The sequence below is a fragment of the Pseudophryne corroboree genome, chromosome 2, assembly GCF_028390025.1.
Source record: "Pseudophryne corroboree isolate aPseCor3 chromosome 2, aPseCor3.hap2, whole genome shotgun sequence".
In the NCBI taxonomy this organism is placed as follows: domain Eukaryota; kingdom Metazoa; phylum Chordata; class Amphibia; order Anura; family Myobatrachidae; genus Pseudophryne; species Pseudophryne corroboree.
In genome coordinates, this window is record NC_086445.1 from 413472609 (window position 1) to 413495691 (window position 23083).

Genomic DNA, 23083 nt, shown 5'->3' on the forward strand with positions numbered 1-23083 from the left:
TCACAAGTTCTACAATTCAACAGCGTCTTAAACCCCTGCACTTCAGTTCTTCACATCATCAGCGTCTCAGTCACCTATCACAAGTTCTACAACTCAACAGCGTCTTTAACCCCTGCACTTCAGTTCTTCACATCATCAGCGTCTCAGTCACCGTTCACAAGTCCTACAAATCAACAGCGTCTTAAACCACTGCACTTAAGTTCCTCAAATCATCAGCGTCCTAAACCTCTGCACTACAATTTACCAGTGTCTTCACCTCCGCTCACAAGTTCTTTATCCATCTGTGCCTTTAATCATCATTTACAAGCTCCTCAAGTTATCAGTAACTTTTAAGCATCACCCACAGTTTCCTCAGTTATCATTGCTCACAAAACCCTTCAGTGGGGATGGACATTCCCTAATTAATTCCTCTTTGACATATGACTTTAAGTTATTTTTCCCTGCAATAAAGTTCTTCTATATTTCATCAAACTCCACTGTCAGCGTCCTGTATGAGGAAATCCTATATTAGGCCACCCCTTTTCCGGCTCAGTTGTGGTTCCTCTTCCCGACCATCGGAAGAATCCCCGAGTTCACAACACCCTCAGCCTAGGCCAGTGACAGTATACTCAGGCCACATGGACCCGGGGAATCGGAACCCAGAGGCAAGTACCATGCAGGACCTGGTTTCCCGAGTACAGAGTCAGGAAACAGCACAGAATCAGGTGATGCATTATCTCCAGGAATTATCTGGCCGGCTGGATCAAATCCAGACTTCGCTGTCTTCAGTGGTTTCAGCTCCAGTTCCAGTATCCGCTCCAGTGGTTGTCTCGGGCAATGTTCCCTCCTTGTCTGGAACCAGGTCACGCCTTCAGCTTCCCACTCCTCCTCGTTATAACGGGAATCCAAAAAATTGCCGTGGATTCCTCAATAAGTGTGAGGTACATTTCGAACTCCTCTCACATAACTTCCCTACTGATCGGTCTAAAGTGGCATACATTATCTCTTTGCTTGAGGGTTCAGCGTTGGAGTGGGTGTCACCGTTATGGGAGCGATCAGATCCGTTAGTTTCTAGTTATATCCGAGTTCGACAAGGCTCTCGTACAGTGGGACAATATGTAATTCACTTTCAAACTATAGCTTCTGAACTGAGCTGGAACTGAGCTGGAATAATGATGCCCTTCGGGCTGCTTTTTGGAACGGGCTCTCGGATCGTTTGAAAGACGAATTGATTACTAGAGATCTGCCAGATTCCTTGGAACAGTTGATCTCACTCTGTGTAAAGGTGGATCTTCGCATGCAGGAACAAGGTGGTGAACGTAGTCGGTCTGACCGGTCGAGACTCCGATCTCTTCCTTCTAAGCAAACAGTTAATTCAAGTCCAGACGAACCCATGCAGATTAATCGGTCTCGGCTGTCTCCAGAAGAGCGTCAGCGTCGTCGTGAGGGTAGACTTTGCCTCTACTGTGGAGCCGCGGATCATTTTCTCAAGTCCTGCAAGTCTCGCCCGGGAAACGGGCAGTCCTAGCTTGTTCTGGAGAAGTCAAGCTAGGGGTTGTTTCTCAATCTTCTCCGGCAGTGGACTGTCTACTCTCTGTATCTCTGTCTTCTGAGTCTGAAGTCAAAACTGTTAAGGCACTGTTGGACTCAGGAGCTGTGGGGAATTTTATTTCCCTTTCCTGCGCCCAGAATCTGGGTTTGAAGTTACAGTCGGTCGAACGACCTATTACGATAACTGCTATTAATGGTGCCCAAATTCCTAATGCTCTGATTACAAGTCGTACTATGCCAATAAAGCTGCAAGTGGGAGCTTTGCACCAAGAACATCTGGAGTTCCTTGTGATTCAGGAGATGCCTCACGATCTTGTCCTCGGTCTTCCCTGGCTCAAGCTTCACAACCCTCACGTCGACTGAAGGTCGACACAGATAATTTCTTGGAGTCCATTCTGTCACTCGAATTGTCTTATTCCTGTCTACCCGCTTCGTGTTTCGTCCAAGTCGGACGATGAGCTCATTCCTGAGGCTTATCGGGAATTTACAGATGTGTTCTCGGAACAGGCGGCCGATAAGTTACCACTGCATAGACTCTGGGACTGTCCTACTGAGCTCATTTCGGGGAAAATGCCACTTCGAGGTCATACCTATCCTTTGTCAGTACCTGAGACACAAGCCATGTCAGAATATATCAAGTCTAATCTGCAGAAGGGATTCATCCGCCCCTCTACTTCCCCAGTGGGAGCAGGCTTCTTCTTTGTGAAGAAAAAAGACGTAGGCCTGAGGCCATGTATCGACTATCGTGGTCTAAATGAAGTCACCATTAAGAATAAGTATCCTCTGCCGCTCATCACGGAGCTTTTTGATAGAGTTTGCGGAGCTCGAGTCTTCACTAAGCTCGACTTAAGGGGAGCTTATAACTTGATACGTATCCGACAAGGGGACGAATGGAAGACGGCCTTCAATACTAGGGACGGGCATTATGAGTACCTGGTAATGCCGTTTGGCCTCAGCAACGCCCCCGCCGTCTTCCAGGGATTCATTAATGAAGTCTTTCGGGACATGTTATACCTAAATGTAGTGGTATATTTGGATGACATCCTGATATTTTCAAAGAATCTCAATGAGCACAGAATATAAGTTAAGGAGGTTCTCCTTCGGTTGCGAGAGAACCATCTTTATGACAAGATTTCCAAGTGCACCTTTGAGGTCCCCTCTATTCCATTTCTGAGTTACATTATTTCAGGCACGGAGTTGCATATGGATCCGGAGAAACTTTCTTCTATTCGGGACTGGACTCAGCCTCTTTCCTTGAAAGCGGTGTAATGATTTCTAGGGTTCGCAAATTACTACCGGAAATTCATAAGGGGTTTCTCTACTATCGTGGCGCCTATTACTGCCCTAACCAAGAAGGGGGCTGACCCAAGCCATTGGTCCTCTGAAGCTGTAGCAGCGTTCGCTCAGTTGAAGGCAGCTTTTATGACCGCTCCGGTACTTCAGCAACCAGACTTTCAAAAACCATTCTTTCTGGAGGTTGATGCTTCTACGGTAGGAAATGGTGCCGTACTTTCGCAGTACGCTCCAGATGGAAAGTTACATCCTTGTGGTTTCCATTCTCGCAAGTTCTCTCCTGCTGAACTAAATTACACCATTGGAGACAAAGAGCTGTTGGCAATAAAATCTGCCTTGGAACAATGGAGATATCTTTTGGAAGGTGCTAAACACCTAATTACGATTTTTACGGATCACAAGAATTTGCTGTATCGCAAGACGGCCCAGTGCTTGAATCCCCGTCAAGCAAGATGGGCGCTCTTCTGTGCCCGATTTTCGTTTGTCATTAAGTACCGGGCTGGAACTCTTAACATCAAGGCGGATGCCCTATCCCGTTCTGTAATGGCTTCGGATGAGGAGAGTTCCGTTGAAAAGGCGTTGATCCTCAGTCCAGTTTCTATTTCTGCGGCTCCCACCGCGTTGGGTCCTCCTCCTGGAAGAATGTCGGTGCCAGCTAAATTTCGACCAAGATTGTTGCAGTGGGCTCACATTTCCAAGTTTTCTGGCCATCATGGAGCTCAGAAGATGTGGGAATTTCTACGAAGATCTTACTGGTGGGACACTATGAAGAAGGACGTTCAAGAGTATGTCAACTCGTGTCCTCAATGTGCTCAGCACAAAATTCTTCGTCTGCCTCCTGCGGGGTTGCTGCACCCATTGTCCATTCCTAAGAGGCCTTGGATTCATATTTCTATGGACTTTGTTACTGAACTGCCTCTCTCTAAGGGTCATAACACCGTCTGGGTGATTATCGACCGATTCTCTAAGATGGCACATTTTGTTCCGTTGACCGGATTACCATCAGCTTCTAAGTTGGCTTTGTTATTCATTCGGGAACACTTCCGCCTGCACGGGTTACCTCTGGAAATAGTCTCTGATCGAGGGGTACAGTTTACGGCAAGATTCTGGAGAGCCCTCTGCATGGCCCTACAAATAAAACTCAAGTTTTCATCCGCTTACCATCCACATACCAATGGGCAAACTGAACGCGTCAATCAAGATTTAGAGACTTTTCTCCGTGTTTACCTCTCCCCCTCACAAGATAACTGGGTGGAGTTGTTGCCTTGGGCCGAGTTCGCCCATAATCATCTATATCATTTCTCGACTGGTGAGTCTCCATTTTTCATTAATTAAGGATTTCATCCCCAAGTTCCAGAATTACCCATTTGTCTTCCAGAAGAAGTTCCTGCTGCAGCCTCTACTCTCCGGCATTTCAGCCAAATCTGGAGCCGAGTTCATGCCAACCTCAAGAGAGTTTCTGGCCGCTATAAGTTCTTTGCGGATAGGAAGCGACGGGCAGCTCCTCAATACAAGGTTGGTGACAGGGTATGGCTCTCTACCCGCAATCTCCGTTTAAAGGTGCCCACTATGAAGTTCGCTCCAATGTTCATTGGTCCTTACCCCGTGTTACAAGTCTTGAATCCGGTTGTCTGCAAATTGGGATTGCCTTCCCGTCTCCGGATACCAAATTCCTTTCATGTCTCTCTGCTTCACCCTCTTGTTTTAAACCGGTTTCATTCCAAGTCCCCAAGGCCAACCTCTGCAGAGGCTGAAGAGGGTACGGACTTTGAGATAAAAGCTATTCTTGATTCTTGCCTATCTTCACAAGAATCTACAGTATTTGGTGGAATGGAAAGGTTTTGGCCCCGAGGAAAGGAGCTGGGTCAAAGCTACTGAGGTTACGGCTCCCCGACTGGTGCGGATGTTCCATTCCAGACATCCAACAAAACCTGGAAAGTGTCCAGGGGCCACTCCTGGAGGAGGGGGTACTGTCACACACCGCGCTTACCCCTGCGTGTCTGCTGTTCGGTGTTGCGGCCTCTACCTTCGGTGGGCTACGGGCTCCGGCATCTGGCTGGCGCGGCTCCCAGCAGTTCTCCGGGGCATGGGCGCCGCCATGACACCCGGCATCACATGGATAGGGGGCAGGTGAAATCATCAGACTGCTCCGCCAATCCAGCGGTGGTGGGGAATACAAAGTCAGACGCCGTACAGAGCTTCAGTGCCTGAGTATCGTCTTTCCCTGACGTGGATGCCAGCGCTCTTGTTCCCGGCAAGGATCTCTGCAGTTGTACTCCAGTGTCTCCGGCATTTCCAGGTGCCAGTTCGTTGCACCGGTTCCAGTGTATTCAGCGGCCGGTATATCTCTCTGTGGTCCAATCTCCAGTGCTCCTAGGAATCAGTGTGGTCTGCGGGCCTAAATCACCGTTCTCAAGTTCTATGAGTCACCAGCGTCTCAAACCCCTGCACTTCAGTTCTTCACATCATCAGCGTCTCAGTCACCGATCACGAGTTCTACAAATCAACAGAGTCTCAAACCCCTGCACTTCAGTTCTTCACATCATCAGCGTCTCAGTCTCCGTTCACAAGTTCTACAATTCAACAGTGTCTTAAACCCCTGCACTTCAGTTCTTCACATCATCAGCGTCTCAGTCACCGATCACAAGTTCTACAACTCAACAGCGTCTTTAACCCCTGCACTTCAGTTCTTCACATCATCAGCGTCTCAGTCACCGTTCACAAGTCCTACAAATCAACAGCGTCTTAAACCACTGCACTTAAGTTCCTCAAATCATCAGCGTCCTAAACCTCTGCACTTAAGTTCTTCAATTTACTAGTGTCTTCACCTCCGCTCACAAGTTCTTTATCCATCTGTGCCTTTAATCATCATTTACAAGCTCCTCAAGTTATCAGTTACTTTTAAGCATCACCCACAGTTTCCTCAGTTATCATTGCTCACAAAACCCTTCAGTGGGTCTGGACATTCCCTCATTAATTCCTCTTTGACATATGACTTTAAGTTGTTTTTCCCTGCAATAAAGTTCTTCTATATTTCATCAAACTCCACTGTCAGCGTCCTGTATGAGGAAATCCTATATTAGGCCATCCCTTTTCCGGCTCAGTTGTGGTTCCTCTTCCCAACCATCGGAAGAATCCCCGAGTTCACAACACCCTCAGCCTAGGCCAGTGACACACACACACACACACACACACACACACACACACACACACACACACACACACACACACACACACACACACACACTAAGTATATTGAGAATTCTAGAGTACCTGAAACATGGAAATTACAAGTTTTTAACTTTTCTTGGGACTTTAGTTTAGGAGACTGACAGGTTTTTATGCATTGCATGATTCTTTCAAAAAGTAAATAAAAAATAATAATATCCTATGCTTTCCTAGTCGCAAATATATGTGTATGTGCTGTGCACCCCGAAAAGCTCATTTGAGGATATCTCAGTAACACTATCCCTACACACTTTGTCCCATTGGATAATTAAGGCCTACGTATTCAGAGACACGTGAATGGTTTCAAAATCTCCAGATTCACATGACTTACAGTAGAATTAGGAATAATATAGGGTTGTTGGTTATGTGAGAGACTAATCTCTTACAACAATTTACTATTCTATTTTTTCACAAATGACGGTAATTTTACTTTTCACATTAGTAGCACAGCCAGCTTCTCACTTAGCACATCTGACAAAGCATTAAGGGGAAAGTAACATGACAGCTGGCATAAGGGTCAGCAATACTAACACAGCAATGATTGCCTTCATTCCTATAATAGAATGTGATCCCACCATCCTGCTAGATTGACACAGGATATAATATCATGCAAATAATGTTGTAGTGATTCCTTAATTTTATGCAAAAGTCGGCTAAGATCCAAAAGTATTTAACAATATGTTTTGTAGTCCATTTCTCTAACAGCGACATACTATGCAGGGGATGCAGTTAGGTTGCTAGCATTCGGGATCCCGGCGGTCAGGATACCGACATCGGAATCCCGACCGCTGACAATGCCGCCAGCCGGAATCCCAGTTAAAGGTCTATTCCCATTTGTGGGTATCCATGACACTCACAGAGTGGGAAAAGAACCTGTGCAAGAACAGCAAGCCACCAAGCCTTCAAGGGGTCTCTTTGCTCTCGCCACGCTGCCAGCATACTGGCGGCCGGGATGCCGTTGTCGGTATACTGGCGGCCGGCATCCCGGCCTCCAGTATATCATATGGAACCCATATGTACAATGCAGACTTAGGGAGGAATTCAATTAACCACAGTAAATTTTTCAGTGAAAATGGGATTTTCGTGTTTTTTTTAGGCAATTTAATTAATGCCCTATTTTTTGCTGGAAAATTTACTTATTTTCATGCAAAAACACACAGGATGCAGGCTAAGTTCCCAGATCCATTTGTTTTTGCAATCACGGGTGCAGGTGAAACAAAATCCCAGATAATGCCGGCTTTCTGCATAAGTTGAATTACCCACTGGGGATCAATTAGCCATGGTAATTGAATTCCCCCCTAAGGTTTGATGTCATAATAAATACAGACAAAAACAAAAATATAGCAGAGAATATACTACTAATTATCAAATATCATGTAGATTCTGTAGCTTTTAACCATTGTTACTATGGTTTCTGAAATGATATCATCAACACCAGAGGTACTCTCCATGGATTTCATCCACTCAGATGGGGCACATACAGGAACAAAAGTGTTTATCTACTGTAACTCGGATACCATGAGACATACACATTTTGGGTTCAACCTTCTGGCTGTCATTGTCAGTTTGTGGCAGCATCTTTAATTATTGCTGGTTACAAATAGGTCAATCCTCTGGCTCGGATTACTTCCCAAAGTGGCCACATACATTGGTGTCTAAATTGGCCAGTTAGGACTGTTTGGCACTTGGAACAAGCGGCCAAATTTTTTAAGGTCCAGGTGGGGTCTTGTTGGTGTAGTCAGCAGTTATTTGCCACTCAACTCCATGAACATCAGTATTGTCTGTGATTTGCATGCTCCTCAGAATCGGGCTCTAATGCTGGGTACAAACTAAGATGACGGATTGGCCGTCCGGCTGATCCGCTGACCTATCTGACAATTATCAAGTGCATACAGACTTACCCGACTTCAGGTGGGCATTTTGACGTTTCAACTAAACCACCAAATTGAGATGTCAGTCTCAGACACATTGCTAGTACACGCCTGCCAACGGGCTCACAATATATCGGACATTCAATTGAACGGCCAATATATCAGCCAGCATGTACCCAGCTTTAGTCCCCACATCCACAAACTTTTATACAAGAAGAATCTGTAACCTGTCAAAATGTATGCACTTAATGGGGAAGAATGCTTGTGTAATTTTTCTGATTTACAAAAGATTGCAGATCAGTAATATTAAACATACTGCAGGAAGTCCTCAGGTAAAAGTAAACTATTGACAGCTGGAGAAGAGAAGGTTCATCAGAAATTTAATGAGGTGAACAAAGGGCATGAATACTGAAGGTTAAAACAATTAGCATGGCCGGCCACCTAAATTGATAGCAGATTTGGTAAGAATGCCAGTATTTAATTGATCATTCTGTATCCTGGTACTAACATGAGCAAGATGCAAATTATGTTTTGAAACAAAGGTGTACAATCAATCTATTTTGATGCTGTGTATTTATGTATTATACATAGGAAAGTAGGACTGACTGAGAGCAGCTGTGAACTTTTGCAGATATACATCACTTAAAAAAGGAAATATTATATTATTATTTTGAAATTACCCAAGAGTCAGAGGAAGCTATTCATTAGTGAAAAAAAATATTTCTGATAATACTGTGAGGGGTCAAATATAAAGTAGAGCGGTAAAATGGTGCTCATATGAGAGAAATCTAAAAAAGCAATTCTCCAAATAAAACAAGTATTATAACAAATAATGTTCATTAGACTGAAGTCAGCAAATGTCCAGGTTTGTTTTAGGGTCCAGAGAACAGTTTTGCTTGATTGCTTGTGCAGTTTCTACACATTAAAAAGTTTTGGGAAAATAATTATATGTGGGCTTTTTAGAGCAACCATTCTGGCTTCCTACAAAAATACAAACGTTTATTTCTATTTTTCTAATATTTTTATTTCTGCGATTAATGAGCTATAGTTTGCTAAGTGTCAAACAATTACCATGGCAACCAGCATACAACATATAATGAAGTGAACAGAGAAACCTTGGCATGCCCCTCTTTTCAGCAGGCACATTCATACAGTACAGTAGCACGGGAGCATTTGATATGCTGGCTGTCGGGATCCCGAAGTTCAGCATACCAGTTCCGGGATCCCGACAGCCGGCATACCAACAACTATTCTCCCTCTTGGGGTGTCCACGACACCCCTGGAGGCAGAATAAATAGTGTTGCGTGCCACTGTGCCTGCAAGGGGCTGTTTTGCGCTTACCGTGCTGCCGGCATGCCGACGTCCGGGATCCAGGCGCCGGTATGCTGGCCGACGGGATCCCGAGGGCTGGCATAACGTAGTAGACCCAGTTGCACAACTCCCTTCCTTCTTTTGCCATCATGTGACCACTAAGGTAACTCCTGACCAGCAGCCTTCCTCCTGTGGAGGGGCTGTCTGGGTTGCAACAGCCCTTTTCCTCAGTCATAGTCTGGCTCCTATCCATTGCGCATGTGCAAACATATAACAGGGAAAACACACACACACACACACACACACACACACACACACACTCACAATCAAGCCTTGTGCATGCACAGAAAATTCAGCATTGACAAGGGGCTGCACCAGCAGCAACCCCTAGAAGCTGCATAAGGCCATGGGGTATATTCAAATAAGGTCAAAACTGCCGTCTTGTCGAAAAGATGGCAGTTTTCGACTTTTTCAGGTCGGAAGGGGATCCAACCTATTCAGTCCCCAGCTTTTTTATTAGACAAGTCGGGAAATTCGGCTTGTCGAAAAGTATGTGAATCAGCGGTATAGCTGCCGATTCACGTGCTTCTGAGGGAAACGGGGCCAAATTCGACAGGTTTTGGACCCATTTCCAACCATCTCAGTTCGACTTAAAAAACAGTGATGAGGGACCTGAGAGGAAAAGAGGGGGGAGAGCCGCGGGCAGACGGGGGACAGCAGCGCTACAGCACAGCACTGCAGGAGGACGTGGCACAGTGAGGTCCTGCTTGCTGGATCCGGGTGGACGCTGCCGTGAGGTCTGGCGGCTGTGCCACATCCTCCTGCAGCGCTGCTGTCCCCCGTCTGCCCGCGGCGCTCCCCCGTCTCCCCGCTGGTCTCCCCCCTCTCCGGTCCCTCAACTCAATTCGACTTTTTTAAAGTTGAATTGAGATGGGCATTGAATAGCCCTTGTCGGATCCATTCCGAGAAATGCATGTTGGAATGGATCTGACCTTAATTGAATATACCTCTATGTAGTAAAAGCAGAAGAGGCTTCCCATTAGAATCGCCCTCTCTGTTACAGGCAGTCTGGACTGGCAGTCTCAGGAGGAGAAAACATACCCCCCCCCCCATCCTCCCCACTGGGGTTTCTTGTCTGATGTTTTATTAGCAGAAAGCATTTCCAATGGGAAGCCAGTGTTAATTCACATAGTGGGGCACACAATGCTCACAGGGAAGAGTGAGCCCTACAGCCCCTAGGCATGCAGTCATTCCTGTTTGATATTAAGGTTTAACCACCTGAAATTCCTTACTGTTAAGACAGTGTCCAAATTGATGCTATTTACAGTATAGGAGGATTATATATATATATATATATATATATATATATATTGTAACACTGTAGGGGTGCAAGGCGCCTTTTCCTGGGGAATATGGCCGCACGCAGCAGCTGAGGAACAACACAAGTCCAGTTTCTGGTACAACTGACCCCGGCCAGTTTTATTGAAACAGAAAATAAAACAAAACCCAAAAATAAAAATACCTTGCCTGTCCGGCACTAACTAAACATAAGATATTCCTAACTGTCACTAAACAAAACACAGAGTTCTTCAGTACATACTGTATAGCTTACTTGCATCAGAAAGCGTGTCTCTCACACACAGATCCTCCAGCCTTCCCAGGCAGTCTGCCCATACTAATCAGGTTAGAAGCACTATAACACTCTTACACAGCTGAAACCCTGATTAGCCCTCTGTGAGGCCAAAGACCCGAACTGGGCCCAATGTCTAGAACTCGCCTTATCTCTCTCTCAGAGCCTTTACCCAGCTTTTACAGCAAACTGAAAAGGTTCAGACAAAACAAAAAGCATTTTTCCTAGAAGTTAACATTTTCTAAAACATGTAAGACAAGAACCTGGGACAAATATACCTGCCCTCAAACACTATCCCAGTGTTCTTGTCACATATCCCCCTCCCCTGTTTCGACCTAGGGGCCGGAACACTTGTAGCCCCCAAACAGAAGATGCGAGACAATGCATCTGCGTTGGCCAATTGTGTTCCCGGTCTATGTTCGACAGTAAACTTAAAGTCCTGCAACGCTAGAAACCATCTAGTTACACGAGCATTCTTGCCTCTATTTACATACATCCATTTTAAAGGGGCATGGTCTGTCACTAGTCTAAATTGTCTACCCAAGAGGTAATACCTCAAGGTATCTAGTGCCCACTTAATGGCCAAAGCCTCCTTTTCCACAATGGCATACCTTTTTTCATGCTCATTGAGTTTCCTACTCAAATAAATGATAGGGTGTTCGTCCCCATCTCTGAGGCATCTGTCTGTACCACAAATTCTTTTGAAAAATCTGGTGTTATCAACACCGGTTGTGAACACAAAGCCACTTTTAACGCTTGGAACGCCTTTTCTGCATCAGGGTTCCATTTCACCACATTTGACTGCTTCCCTTTGGTAAGGTCTGACAACGGCACCGCTGTGGTCGCAAAATTAGGAATAAACCGTCTATAGTACCCAGTAATTCCCAAAAAAGCCCTTACCTGTTTTTTATTCACTGGACGAGGCCAGTTTTGAATAGCATCAACTTTATTCAATTGGGGCCTAATCAGACCTCTGCCTATGGTGAAGCCCAAGTATTTGACCTCCTCCATTGCGAGGCAGCACTTCTTTGGGTTAGCAGTTAACCCTGCCTCTCTGATTGAGTCCAGTACTGCTTGTACTTTAACCAAATGGGACCCCCAGTCTGTACTGTGAATTACCACATCATACAAATAGGCAGCTGCATATTTTCTATGGGGCCTCAAAATTTTATCCATCGCCCGTTGAAAGGTTGCTGGAGCCCCATGCAACCCAAAGGGTAACATCTTATACTGGTACAGCCCCTCCGGAACCGAAAAGGCTGTTTTTTCTTTGGCGCTATCAGATAAAGGTATTTGCCAGTAACCTTTGGTCAGGTCCAATGTGGTGAGAAACCTGGCTGTTCCCAGCCTTTCTACAAGCTCATCCACACGGGGCATGGGGTATGCGTCAAACTTGGACACCTCATTTAACTTACGAAAGTCATTACAGAAGCGTATGCTACCGTCGGGCTTCGGGATGAGCACTATGGGACTGGACCACTCACTGTTAGACTCCTCTATGACTCCCAGTTCTAACATGGTTTTAACTTCCTTAGAAATAGCTTCTCGCTGAGCTTCAGGAATCCTATATGGCTTTAAATGAACCCTGACCCCTGGTTCTGTGACAATGTCATGTTTTATTATGGTCGTTCGGCCAGGCAGCTCTGAAAATACCTCCCTATTTTGGATGAGAAATTCTTTAACCTGATTGTTCTGATCAGCTGATAATGTCTCTGACACCTTCACTGCGGGAAGCAACCGGGGTGAAGACACCGAAGGGCAAGGCTCCGCTGACAGAGACAACCTATCTTTCCAGGGTTTGATTAAGTTAACATGGTAGATCTGTTCGGGTTTTCTCTTTCCCGGCTGGTATACTTTGTAATTAACCTCATTCACTTTTTCCCTAATCTCAAATGGACCCTGCCATTTAGCTAGGAATTTGCTTTCCACAGTGGGTACCAAAACAAGAACTCTATCGCCAGGAGCAAATTCCCGTATCTTGGCACTCCGGTTATAGACCCTCTGTTGAGCACTTTGGGCCTGTTCCATGTGCTCTCTGACAACAGGTACCACGGCTGCAATCCTATCCTGCATTTGTGTTACATGCTCAATAACGCTTCTATAAGGAGTGGGCTGTCCTTCCCACGTCTCTTTGGCAATATCCAACAGCCCTCTGGGGTGTCTACCATACAACAAATCAAATGGAGAAAACCCCGTAGAGGACTGAGGAACTTCTCTGATGGCCATTAACAAGTAGGGCAACAAACAATCCCAGTTTTTCCCATCTCTCTCAACAACCTTTTTTAACATACTTTTTAATGTTTTATTAAACCTTTCCACCAACCCGTCAGTTTGGGGATGGTAGATGGACGTCCTGAGGTGAGTGACCTTAAATAACTTGCACAACTCTTTCATGATCCTTGACATAAATGGAGTACCTTGGTCAGTCAAAATTTCTTTTGGTATTCCCACTCTACTAAATACCTGCACCAGCTCCCTAGCTATCGCCTTGGTTGTGATAGTGCGTAAAGGGACAGCCTCAGGATATCGAGTGGCATAGTCCATAATTACCAGGATATACTGATGGCCCCGAGCAGACTTTAACAAGGGCCCCACGAGATCCATGGCTATTCTGTCAAACGGGACCTCTATAATAGGCATGGGAACTAGTGGGCTCCTGAAATGGGGTCTAGGGGCATGATACTGGCATTCAGGACAGGAAGAACAATATTCAGACACTTCTTTATAAACCCCTGGCCAAAAGAACCTTTGTAAAACTCTTTCAGTGGTTTTTTCTGCCCCTAAATGTCCTGCGGTAACGTGACTATGAGCTAAATCTAGTACCGTTCTCCGATAAGGCTGGGGAACTACCAGCTGTTCCACCACATCCTCACCCCTTTTGACAATGTGGTACAAGAGCTCATTACAGATGGCCATGTGGGGATACGTAACCCTGTCACCTGGTACCACAGGTTCCCCATTAACAATCTTAACATTCTCTCTAGCCTTTATTAAGGTAGGATCCTTTAACTGTTCAGACGCAAACAGATCCTTCTTTACCTCCAGGTCAGGCACGCTTTCAGTTCTAACTACTATGTCTCTGTTCCCGGCAAGAGGGTCCTCACTGGACTCCCCATCTGTCACTTCCCCAGCCAAACTAGCAAAAGGCAAAGGGCCAGAAAGTTCCGAAGACCCACGTACATCCATAAAATCACCGGTATTATCAACTGGCTTTTTACTTCTCACATCTGTTGATAACCGTGATTCCCACAGTTTCCAAAAATGAGGAAAATCCCTCCCTATTATGGCCTCATGCACCAAGGTAGGGACCAGTCCCACTTTAACCATTGCTGACCCACAACAAGTTTCTATATTCACCTCAGCAGTGGCATAATGTTGGGTATCCCCATGTATGCAAGTTACCCCAATAGGTATTTGCTGGACCTTTAAGGGGTTCACTAACCCAGCTTTCACGAGGGTAACTAAACTTCCTGAATCTAGCAAGGCCTCTACCCGGTTACCCTCTAAGAACACATCACACATTTGTTTTTCCAGCTCAGGTGAAGGTACCACAGTACAGGCTAACCTAGCAAAGAAAGACATTCTGCGACATTCAAAGGCAGCATCACATTGCATGGGTTCTTGCGTGACTGGGCAATTGGCAATAACATGACCTGGCATACCACACCTAAAACATTTAACCACACGATTATCAACCCGTTTGGGCAGCATAGACCGTTCTAGCCCCATTGGCCTGTCTCCAGGGCCAGTGTTTACAGTCTCTCCAGCCCTGCGTTCTCTTATTTTCCTCCATTGCCACCTGCTGCTGTCTTATATTTTCCTCCATTGCCACCTGCTGCTGTCTGTTGGCCTCCTGCTGTAGTCTCCAATTTTCCTCCATTGCCACCTGCTGTTGTCTCCTATTTTCTTCCATTGCCACCTGCTGCTGTCGGTTGGCCTCCTGCTGAGCCGCTGTAGCTTGCAGCAAGGCTTTAAGCAGATCCTCCATGTCGACAGATTTTTCAGGCGGCTTTGTAGCTGCTTTCACCCAGGACATATCAAACCCTCAGGGGTGAGTCTCAGTAACTTCACACTGGGCTGTATCTGCATAAACCACCGTTTTCTGCAGGCCTCACAAAGCTGCTGCTTTCACTTATGCGCAGAACGGTGTGCTCGCATTCTCCACAAAGTTGTAACACTGTAGGGGTGCAAGGCGCCTTTTCCTGGGGAATATGGCCGCACGCAGCAGCTGAGGAACAACACAAGTCCAGTTTCTGGTACAACTGACCCCGGCCAGTTTTATTGAAACAGAAAATAAAACAAAACCCAAAAATAAAAATACCTTGCCTGTCCGGCACTAACTAAACATAAGATATTCCTAACTGTCACTAAACAAAACACAGAGTTCTTCAGTACATACTGTATAGCTTACTTGCATCAGAAAGCGTGTCTCTCACACACAGATCCTCCAGCCTTCCCAGGCAGTCTGCCCATACTAATCAGGTTAGAAGCACTATAACACTCTTACACAGCTGAAACCCTGATTAGCCCTCTGTGAGGCCAAAGACCCGAACTGGGCCCAATGTCTAGAACTCGCCTTATCTCTCTCTCAGAGCCTTTACCCAGCTTTTACAGCAAACTGAAAAGGTTCAGACAAAACAAAAAGCATTTTTCCTAGAAGTTAACATTTTCTAAAACATGTAAGACAAGAACCTGGGACAAATATACCTGCCCTCAAACACTATCCCAGTGTTCTTGTCACAATATATATATATATATATTTATTTTGTACAGAGGTACAAAACTTGTTTTTTTTTAAAAAAGGAAACAAATCTTTGGACTTGAGGTTTTTATTCTAAAATGTAATGGTTTTGTTTTCCTGTCTTATGTATTTTAGTTTTGTTTTCTACTACATGTTTACAATGACTAGTAACTTCATGCCAATTTACAGCCAGTGGTGGAACTACTGCCAGTGCAGGGTTTGATTTTAGAGCGAGTGCAGCCAGCTCATTAAGAGGGTATAATGAGCACTTAACAAGCTATAGCCTACCTCATACAAAGTGCAATGTACATAATGCTTAAGAGGTATAAAGGGCCAGAGACCACAGCAAGTTATTAGATGTGACAGTAGGGTAAGCCCATCTGAGCTGATTTTTTTTTCCAAATAGGGCACCATACCACAATCCAACTTTTGTGCTCTGTGGAGTATTGGAGCAAGTCCCTAATACCCCTTACAGACCGCCGCCTCTGAACTTGGGTTATTGGCACATGAACGCGCATAACACGTGTTCATGTGCAGTCTGAAAGATGCCAGGGTTGAAATACCGGGTCGAGTGACCCAGTATTTCAACCCTGGTCATGAGCAGGGTTGAACACGTCTTTAACCCTGCTCACTGTGCAGTGTGAACGGGAGCTGGGTCGATGCAACCTGTTTCCCGTTCTCTCTCTATGTACGGGCAGTGCTTGAAGGTCATGTGATCTCCAAGTGCGCCCCCGCCGCGTCACCACTGACGTCACCAACCCAGCAATATGCCGGGTTGCAGTCAGCGGCGACGGGGAGCCTGAGGCGGGTCGCACGATGGGAGCTCCCGTCTGAAAGGGGTGTAATTCTTGCAGAATGGCATAAGAATATACAGTAGCACTGGCACAGTATGCACTATATAGGTACACATTGATCTCCTTTTACACTGGATAGTGTATGTAATATTGTATTCATTATTTCACTGTAGATGTTCTATAGTATAGGCTGTAGTGGAGAGAGTCTTAAAAAAATTACTGCCTGTATCAAATTTATCTCATAAAAATAACATAAGTGGCTAGGAAAAGGTTAAACAACCCATAATAAATATACATACACAATATACATACATACATACATACATACATACATACATACATAATAAGACACAGAACTGAGCATTCTAAGCACATATATTCCCACCTCATGTTAAGATTCCTGTCTCTTCTTGCTGGCAGCTACTCTCTGGTCTCTTTCTGATCGAGTGCTCAGATCCAAGCACAACGGAATTAGTAGGAGAAGCTGCTGCCATTGAGCATAAACATCTGCTCCTTTTTGTCCCTTTATACCAGGGGTGGGGAACCTTTTTTCTACCAAGGGCCATTTGTATATTTATAAAATCCTTCGGGGGCCATACAAAAATTATCAACTTAAAAATTAGCCCGCCCCCAGTCAGTAGTTATGCCCCCAGTCACTTATATTGCCCCCCCAGTCACTTGTTATGCCCGATTAGATTTGCCCCCAGTCAGTTGTTATGCCCCATTAGATATGCCCACTGTTAGTTGTTTTGGCCCATTAGATATGCCCCATCAGTTGTTATGCCCCATTAAATATGCCCCCTGTAGTTATGCCCCATTAGATATGCCCCCTGTAGTTATGCCCCATTAAATATGCCCCATAGTAGTGCCACTTACACACACACACACACACACACACACATTAAAAGAAAGAAAAAAAACCCACAATGCTCACCAGCCCTGCTCCTGCTTCCGGACCGCTGCCTTCCCTCTTCTCGAAACTATGGGAGATGTCATGACGTCTCTCCCATAGCGCCGCACAGCCACACATGTACACTGCCTGAGCCAGAAGCTGGAGCTCAGGAGTGAGCTCCTGCCTTCGGCTGCTGCTGAGGAGGAGCCGGGCGCTCGCTGGTGGTAAAATTTTAACGGGCGCTCGGCATCTCCTCTCATTTAGGTGAGCCTGGCCGGGCCGGATCATGTGGCTTTGAGGGCCTTATACGGCCCTCGGGCCTGAGGTTCCCCACCCCTGCTTTATAATGTATGTTGTTGCCATAGCACTAGTTTAATTAATATTATATACTACTGCTATTATGGTCATGATTTGAGCCAATGGCTGTGGGGTTAAAGGGCATCTGCTTTTCCCCCCCACACACACACTTGCCTATGCATATGTTGATACACTTTAAGATAATATCCTGTTAGACTTAATCATACATTTTGGAGCTTTATACCAGTCTTCACTGCACAACATTTTTATATGAAAGATGCAGATGTCATATTATTACAGTAAAGAGGGTAATGCAACGTGTGGGATATCGAACCATGTGAAACAGGACAGCATATTCAACCATAAAGCAAGCAGGTTAATTAGCAGACATTAAAATGCTTACTGGAAAGGAAATGCTGAGATGTGGGACCAAAATCCCTATGGGCTTCATGCAATTGTCTGATGCGCTCATCAATGGACACCTAGAAGGGATAGAAGAAGAAGAGATTATTTCAACATGTAATGATGAGTGGCAATTAGGGAAGCAAGATATTATTGCTCTGCAGGCCTTAGGGTCTCAGGCAGTGAAATGCTGTGTCAGGAGTCTACAGCTCTGAAGCAAATGCCTTTTCCTTTTATTATTGTTTGCAATATTTGGTCTCGTTTAAACCCTAGGACAATTGAGAAGAGAACACTAGAAAACAAATTGCTATTTTTCTGTAAGCCATTAAACCAAAAGCCATATGTCAGCCCTTTATCACTTAAGGCTACACCATTAACTAGCAAAGGTAACATTTTGCCTACTCAGCCTAAGTGTGTGATTATGTGTTCCTATTATATACAGTACACCTATTACATTTTTATTTTTGAATTCTGGGTATACAAAATTATGAGCCATGAAAGGCAACACAGAGGGCATGAAATGACTCATACAGATATCTCCATTCAGACAATCAGCTACTGGGTCATATATTGAGCAATACAATTCATTAGATATTTTCAAAGGTACAGAATCTTAGTCAGTGAATTCACTAAAGTAAAAACATGTTTTGCTAAAATTGAATTCAACTTAAAATATTAATTTGTGAATGACATTCCACAGAAAAGTAACCAATATCTCTATGCTGTGTGGTGTGTAAAGGTCAAAATAATGTGTAGTTATAAATTATGTGTGTCAGTCACTCAGTACAACACTGTGGGAGATGTTGCCTATATATGTGTAAATACAGCATCACTTGCCAGCACTTCAACATATTTTTTCTATGAAAAATGTAAGATTTGGGACTCCTACAAATGTATAACTTTTTTATTTTACAGTTTGGCTCATGATATAATCCACAGCAACGTACAAATTAAAGGACATGCATAATATATTAAATGTCATTCACCATGATTACTTTGCAAACCCATATCTGTGCTGCTTTGCTGCAAAATATAGCAATAGCATGCCTCTCCATTAGAAAGCTAAGGAGTCATGGAAGAATAACCTAATCCTATATAGGTTTGGAGGTCCAGTGCAGGACCAAAAATGCCAACTGGAACACAAGAAAACAATTGCTGAAATAATAAATATAATAAAATAAACATATCAAAGAAAATGTGACCCTATCAGTTAGACCATACTGATCATGCATGAAAGTGCATAGAAAATAGAACAAATTAAAGTCAATGCTCCCACCATTGTGTTAACAGGATCGGACTCCCCAGGGGTACAGGAGGAATCCCCGGTGAGCACCACTGCCAGATTTCCCACTAGGCACTTGAGGCACGTGCCTAGGGGCGGCACCTTGTGAGGGTGGCACAGCAGTGTTCCCCCTTCTCATTTTGGTTGTAGGTGCGCCGGGGCTCATAGGGTGGGCAGGCACCGCAGTAGCCGTAGCGCTAGTAGGGGGTGCCTGAAGAGCGGAGTGGTTCGTGTGCGTTGCGTATCATCCACCCTGGCTGTATCTTATTGTCCACATCCCCCCAGCTGACTGCAAACCCGGCCCCCCACCACTCGTACATCAGCTGCCTGGGCAGAACTTCCGGCTTACCAACAACACACACACCACCACCACCACCCTGCAACTTGTAAAATGGACTACCTGCTGCAATTAAGTGACAGAGTGAGCGACCTGGCTCAATGTGTATAAGAAGCTCGACCTGGCGCAATGTGTATACAGAAGTCCCCGCCCCCTCAACATCAGATCAACGGTGCAGCACGGCATTATTCAGCGGATGGACGGCGGACAGACAGGTGGTCAGGAGGAATGGCTGTAGAGGCACCGAGCACCCAAACAAAGGTACAGCTGGTGAGTTATGAAGCCGGGGTGGATGGGGGTGATGGGGTGATGGAAGGGGTTGGATGTTCAGCGGCCGATATTGTGCTTGGGGGTGTGAGGCGGACAATATCATTGTGCCTTGGGGTGCCTCCTGACCCCTAAATCTGGCTATGACCACTGCCTGTGGTATCCAATGTCAATGTTGTAACAAAACAATAGGCAAGTGTAAATACTGCTTTAACAGATAAAACATAAAACACCTTTATAATCTGAAGCTATTTTCATTACAAATGTAGCTAGCAAATAATTCTGTTGGAATTGCCAGATTTCACTTTGCATGCTGTATGCTTGGTGTGCTCCATTTTACGAGAATGCATCCATTGTTGTTCGCCACACGCATATCACTGTCATAGTATAGGCACATGGGGTCTTCCTGTGCCATTAAGGCACAGGGAGGCTTAAGTAGCAAAAACATGCTAATCTGCATTTGATTTGTAAGGTGCCACCGTGTCAGACACTGGGGCCACAGAACATATATAACACTGAGACATTTATACAGAGGAAACAAAATAAATGTAAGCATGAAAATCATGGAGAGGGCTCTGCTGATAACAAAGTGTACATGCTAATTGGAAGAAGCCACAAGTAGAGTATGGCTCAAAAATAAAATAGCATAGTGAGATATGTTTTCATATATTTGGTGTTAACCCAATCCACAGTTTTCTCCCCTACCTGTTGTTTCTTTTTCATTTATATAGTTTGCACTCTTTTTGTTTGCTTAGAACATGTTTCTGTGAATCCTCTATATAACGTGATAAAGTAAGGGCGCACACAGTACATATGGATTAGACATTGAAAAACAACGCTAGCTAAAAGTGTAGCCCCACTGTATATAAATATTAGTACTTTTCCTCTCTGCAAGAGACCATTTTAGGCGCATTTATTAATGTGTCTGACATTTTCTTTGCCGCATATGTATGTAATGGGTGTTCACATATAATTCTGTTGTATTTTAAAATGCAATAGCATGTTTGAATGCAGCAGGCATCATTGAAAAGGACACAGAACAAGGTGTAGAAAATGCTTGTCAGAAAATGTAAAGGCGGGTACACACTATCCGATAGTGGAATGCCAGCGACAGATGACTACATCGTTGTACAATATAGTGATCTACGATATAGTGTGTACACACTGAACATGATCGTTGAACGATAGCGTTCAGTGATGTCACCGCTGACATCCCCGGACATGCAGCTTAGCCCGACATTGACAGGTTGAGATGCATGTCAGCTCAATACTGGTAATGGCTGAATGGGTACGCGCATCGCTCATCGGTCACCAATATTGCACCAATACACACTGGATGATATAAGCCTTAAAAAGAATAAACGATAATGACTTTTATGTCGTTATCGTTTATTTTTAAGGCTGCAATCGCCTAGTGTGTATGGGCCTTAAGTTACATTTATTGACATGATTTTTGTTACTATCATGGGTCAATTTGTTTGAATGTGATGCACCACTAATGGCTGCGCACATATCAGCCAGTTACAGTACCTCTGACATTGCAAGTTTTCCAGCTCACATCTACTGAATGGGGTGCTAGGCAAAACTTGCGATGTTGATGGCCATGTTGTGTCAGATTGAACTGACCCCGCCCTATGTGTCAAAATGTATTACAGAATGCATGTTAAATGCCTAAAAATGATGCCCATGTGTATTAGACTGAAAGATCATTATAAACAAAGTTTATAACATAGGTGAATTTAGCAGTGTCACACTGTGTCGATAGCAACAAAATAATCTAAGGGTAGAAATAACTGAAATAAATGAGGAATACATGCGGTGATGCATTTGTTCTTTATGGAATAAAGATGAACAAATAATTAAATCAGGCCCTGATTCAGAGATGGACCCTAATGCAGCAGTGACTGTGTCTTCCTGCACAGCGTGGCTGTGTCCTTATGCTGATGCCACAGCCTCTGGGATGCCCACCTGTTATGGTGCTGATCCGTCACTGCGTATACAAAGACATCCCATTGGTTGCACTAGCGGACATTGCACCAGCCCCTAAGAAGGCCCAGAATGTCCTCTGGAACATGGCTGCCGATGGGAAGTGCAACTGCAGCAAAAGTCGCAGTCCCTGGCCGCAGCATGCCCACATTTGGTTAGTCACCCCTTTGTTGCATTTCAGGAACACCCACTGAAATTGCCTCTCTCTGTGACCAAATCAATTCTGCATCCCTCAGCAGCAACTATTGGGGGCGCATGCGCAATAAAACTCAGACACATGCATAATATGGGACGCCTGCTTGTCGTTGCGTCCATTTCTGACTCATGCCCTTTATGTGCAACAAATGAACTGTAATTCATTATTATTTCATATGTATACAGTACAGTTTGATATTCTAGACATGAGGTATTTATTTGGAACGGTGAAAGAGATGTTAATGAGATCTGCTCACTGCATATTTATTGTATGTCTCTGTTGCAAAACATTAACTCTACTGTTTGCATGCTTGGCACAAGACAGAGTAAGTTTAAGAATCAATAAATCTACAATGATTAAATAAAGTCAGGTCTTGGCACAGTTTTTAATGTGCCATTAAATATATTTACCTTGTAAATACAGCATAATCTGCAATGAGACAGTCCTCAAACAGTAGCAGAAATGATACTAGTTAGATAACATGAGGTTAGATTTCACTGGTTAACTTATAATGACAACACTTACAGTATTTAAATGATATTTCCAAAAAGTGCTGCTGACTGCAGTAAATACAGTATCCAGATGATAGGCCGTCAGTACTAAGGTCGACCACTATTGGTCAACATACATTAGGTCAACATGAGTTTTTTTATATATTTTTTCATATTAAACCATCCACGTGGACTATGATTGGGAATAGTAACCTGTGGCGAGCACAGTGAGGCACCTCGCAGCAGCATGGAGAGTGAAGTGAGCCATGCAAGGGGACGTGGTGCACTAATTGGGGTTCCCAGACATTTTACGGAGGAAAATAACGCCAAAAAAATAAAAAAAACCTCATGTTGACTTTTAACATGTCGACCATTTGTCAGTGTCGGACTTTTGCCTATGTCGACCTTTTAGGGTTGGCCTACACACTGTTCACCTTTTTTAGGTTGATCCATTAATCCATGATTACACCATACACAGAAGTACAATTTTGAGAAGTGTAAGAGTATTTTAATCAATACACGTCCCTGGAGAAGG

The 23083-nt window shown here is 44.5% G+C and overlaps 1 protein-coding gene across 12 annotated transcripts in view; it reads right to left on the minus strand.

Moving 5' to 3' along the window:
- DMD (dystrophin) overlaps positions 1 to 23083 on the minus strand; it is a 3641189-nt gene that overhangs the window by 665319 nt on the left and 2952787 nt on the right. For all 12 annotated transcript variants that reach the window (XR_010221499.1, XM_063953479.1, XM_063953476.1 and 9 more), the window contains one exon: positions 17991 to 18069. Coding sequence is in view for 11 of the 12 variants with exons in the window: in XM_063953479.1 (XP_063809549.1) it covers positions 17991 to 18069 (79 nt within the window). In the remaining variant the exon portion in view is untranslated. The remainder of the gene's footprint in view (positions 1 to 17990; positions 18070 to 23083) is intronic.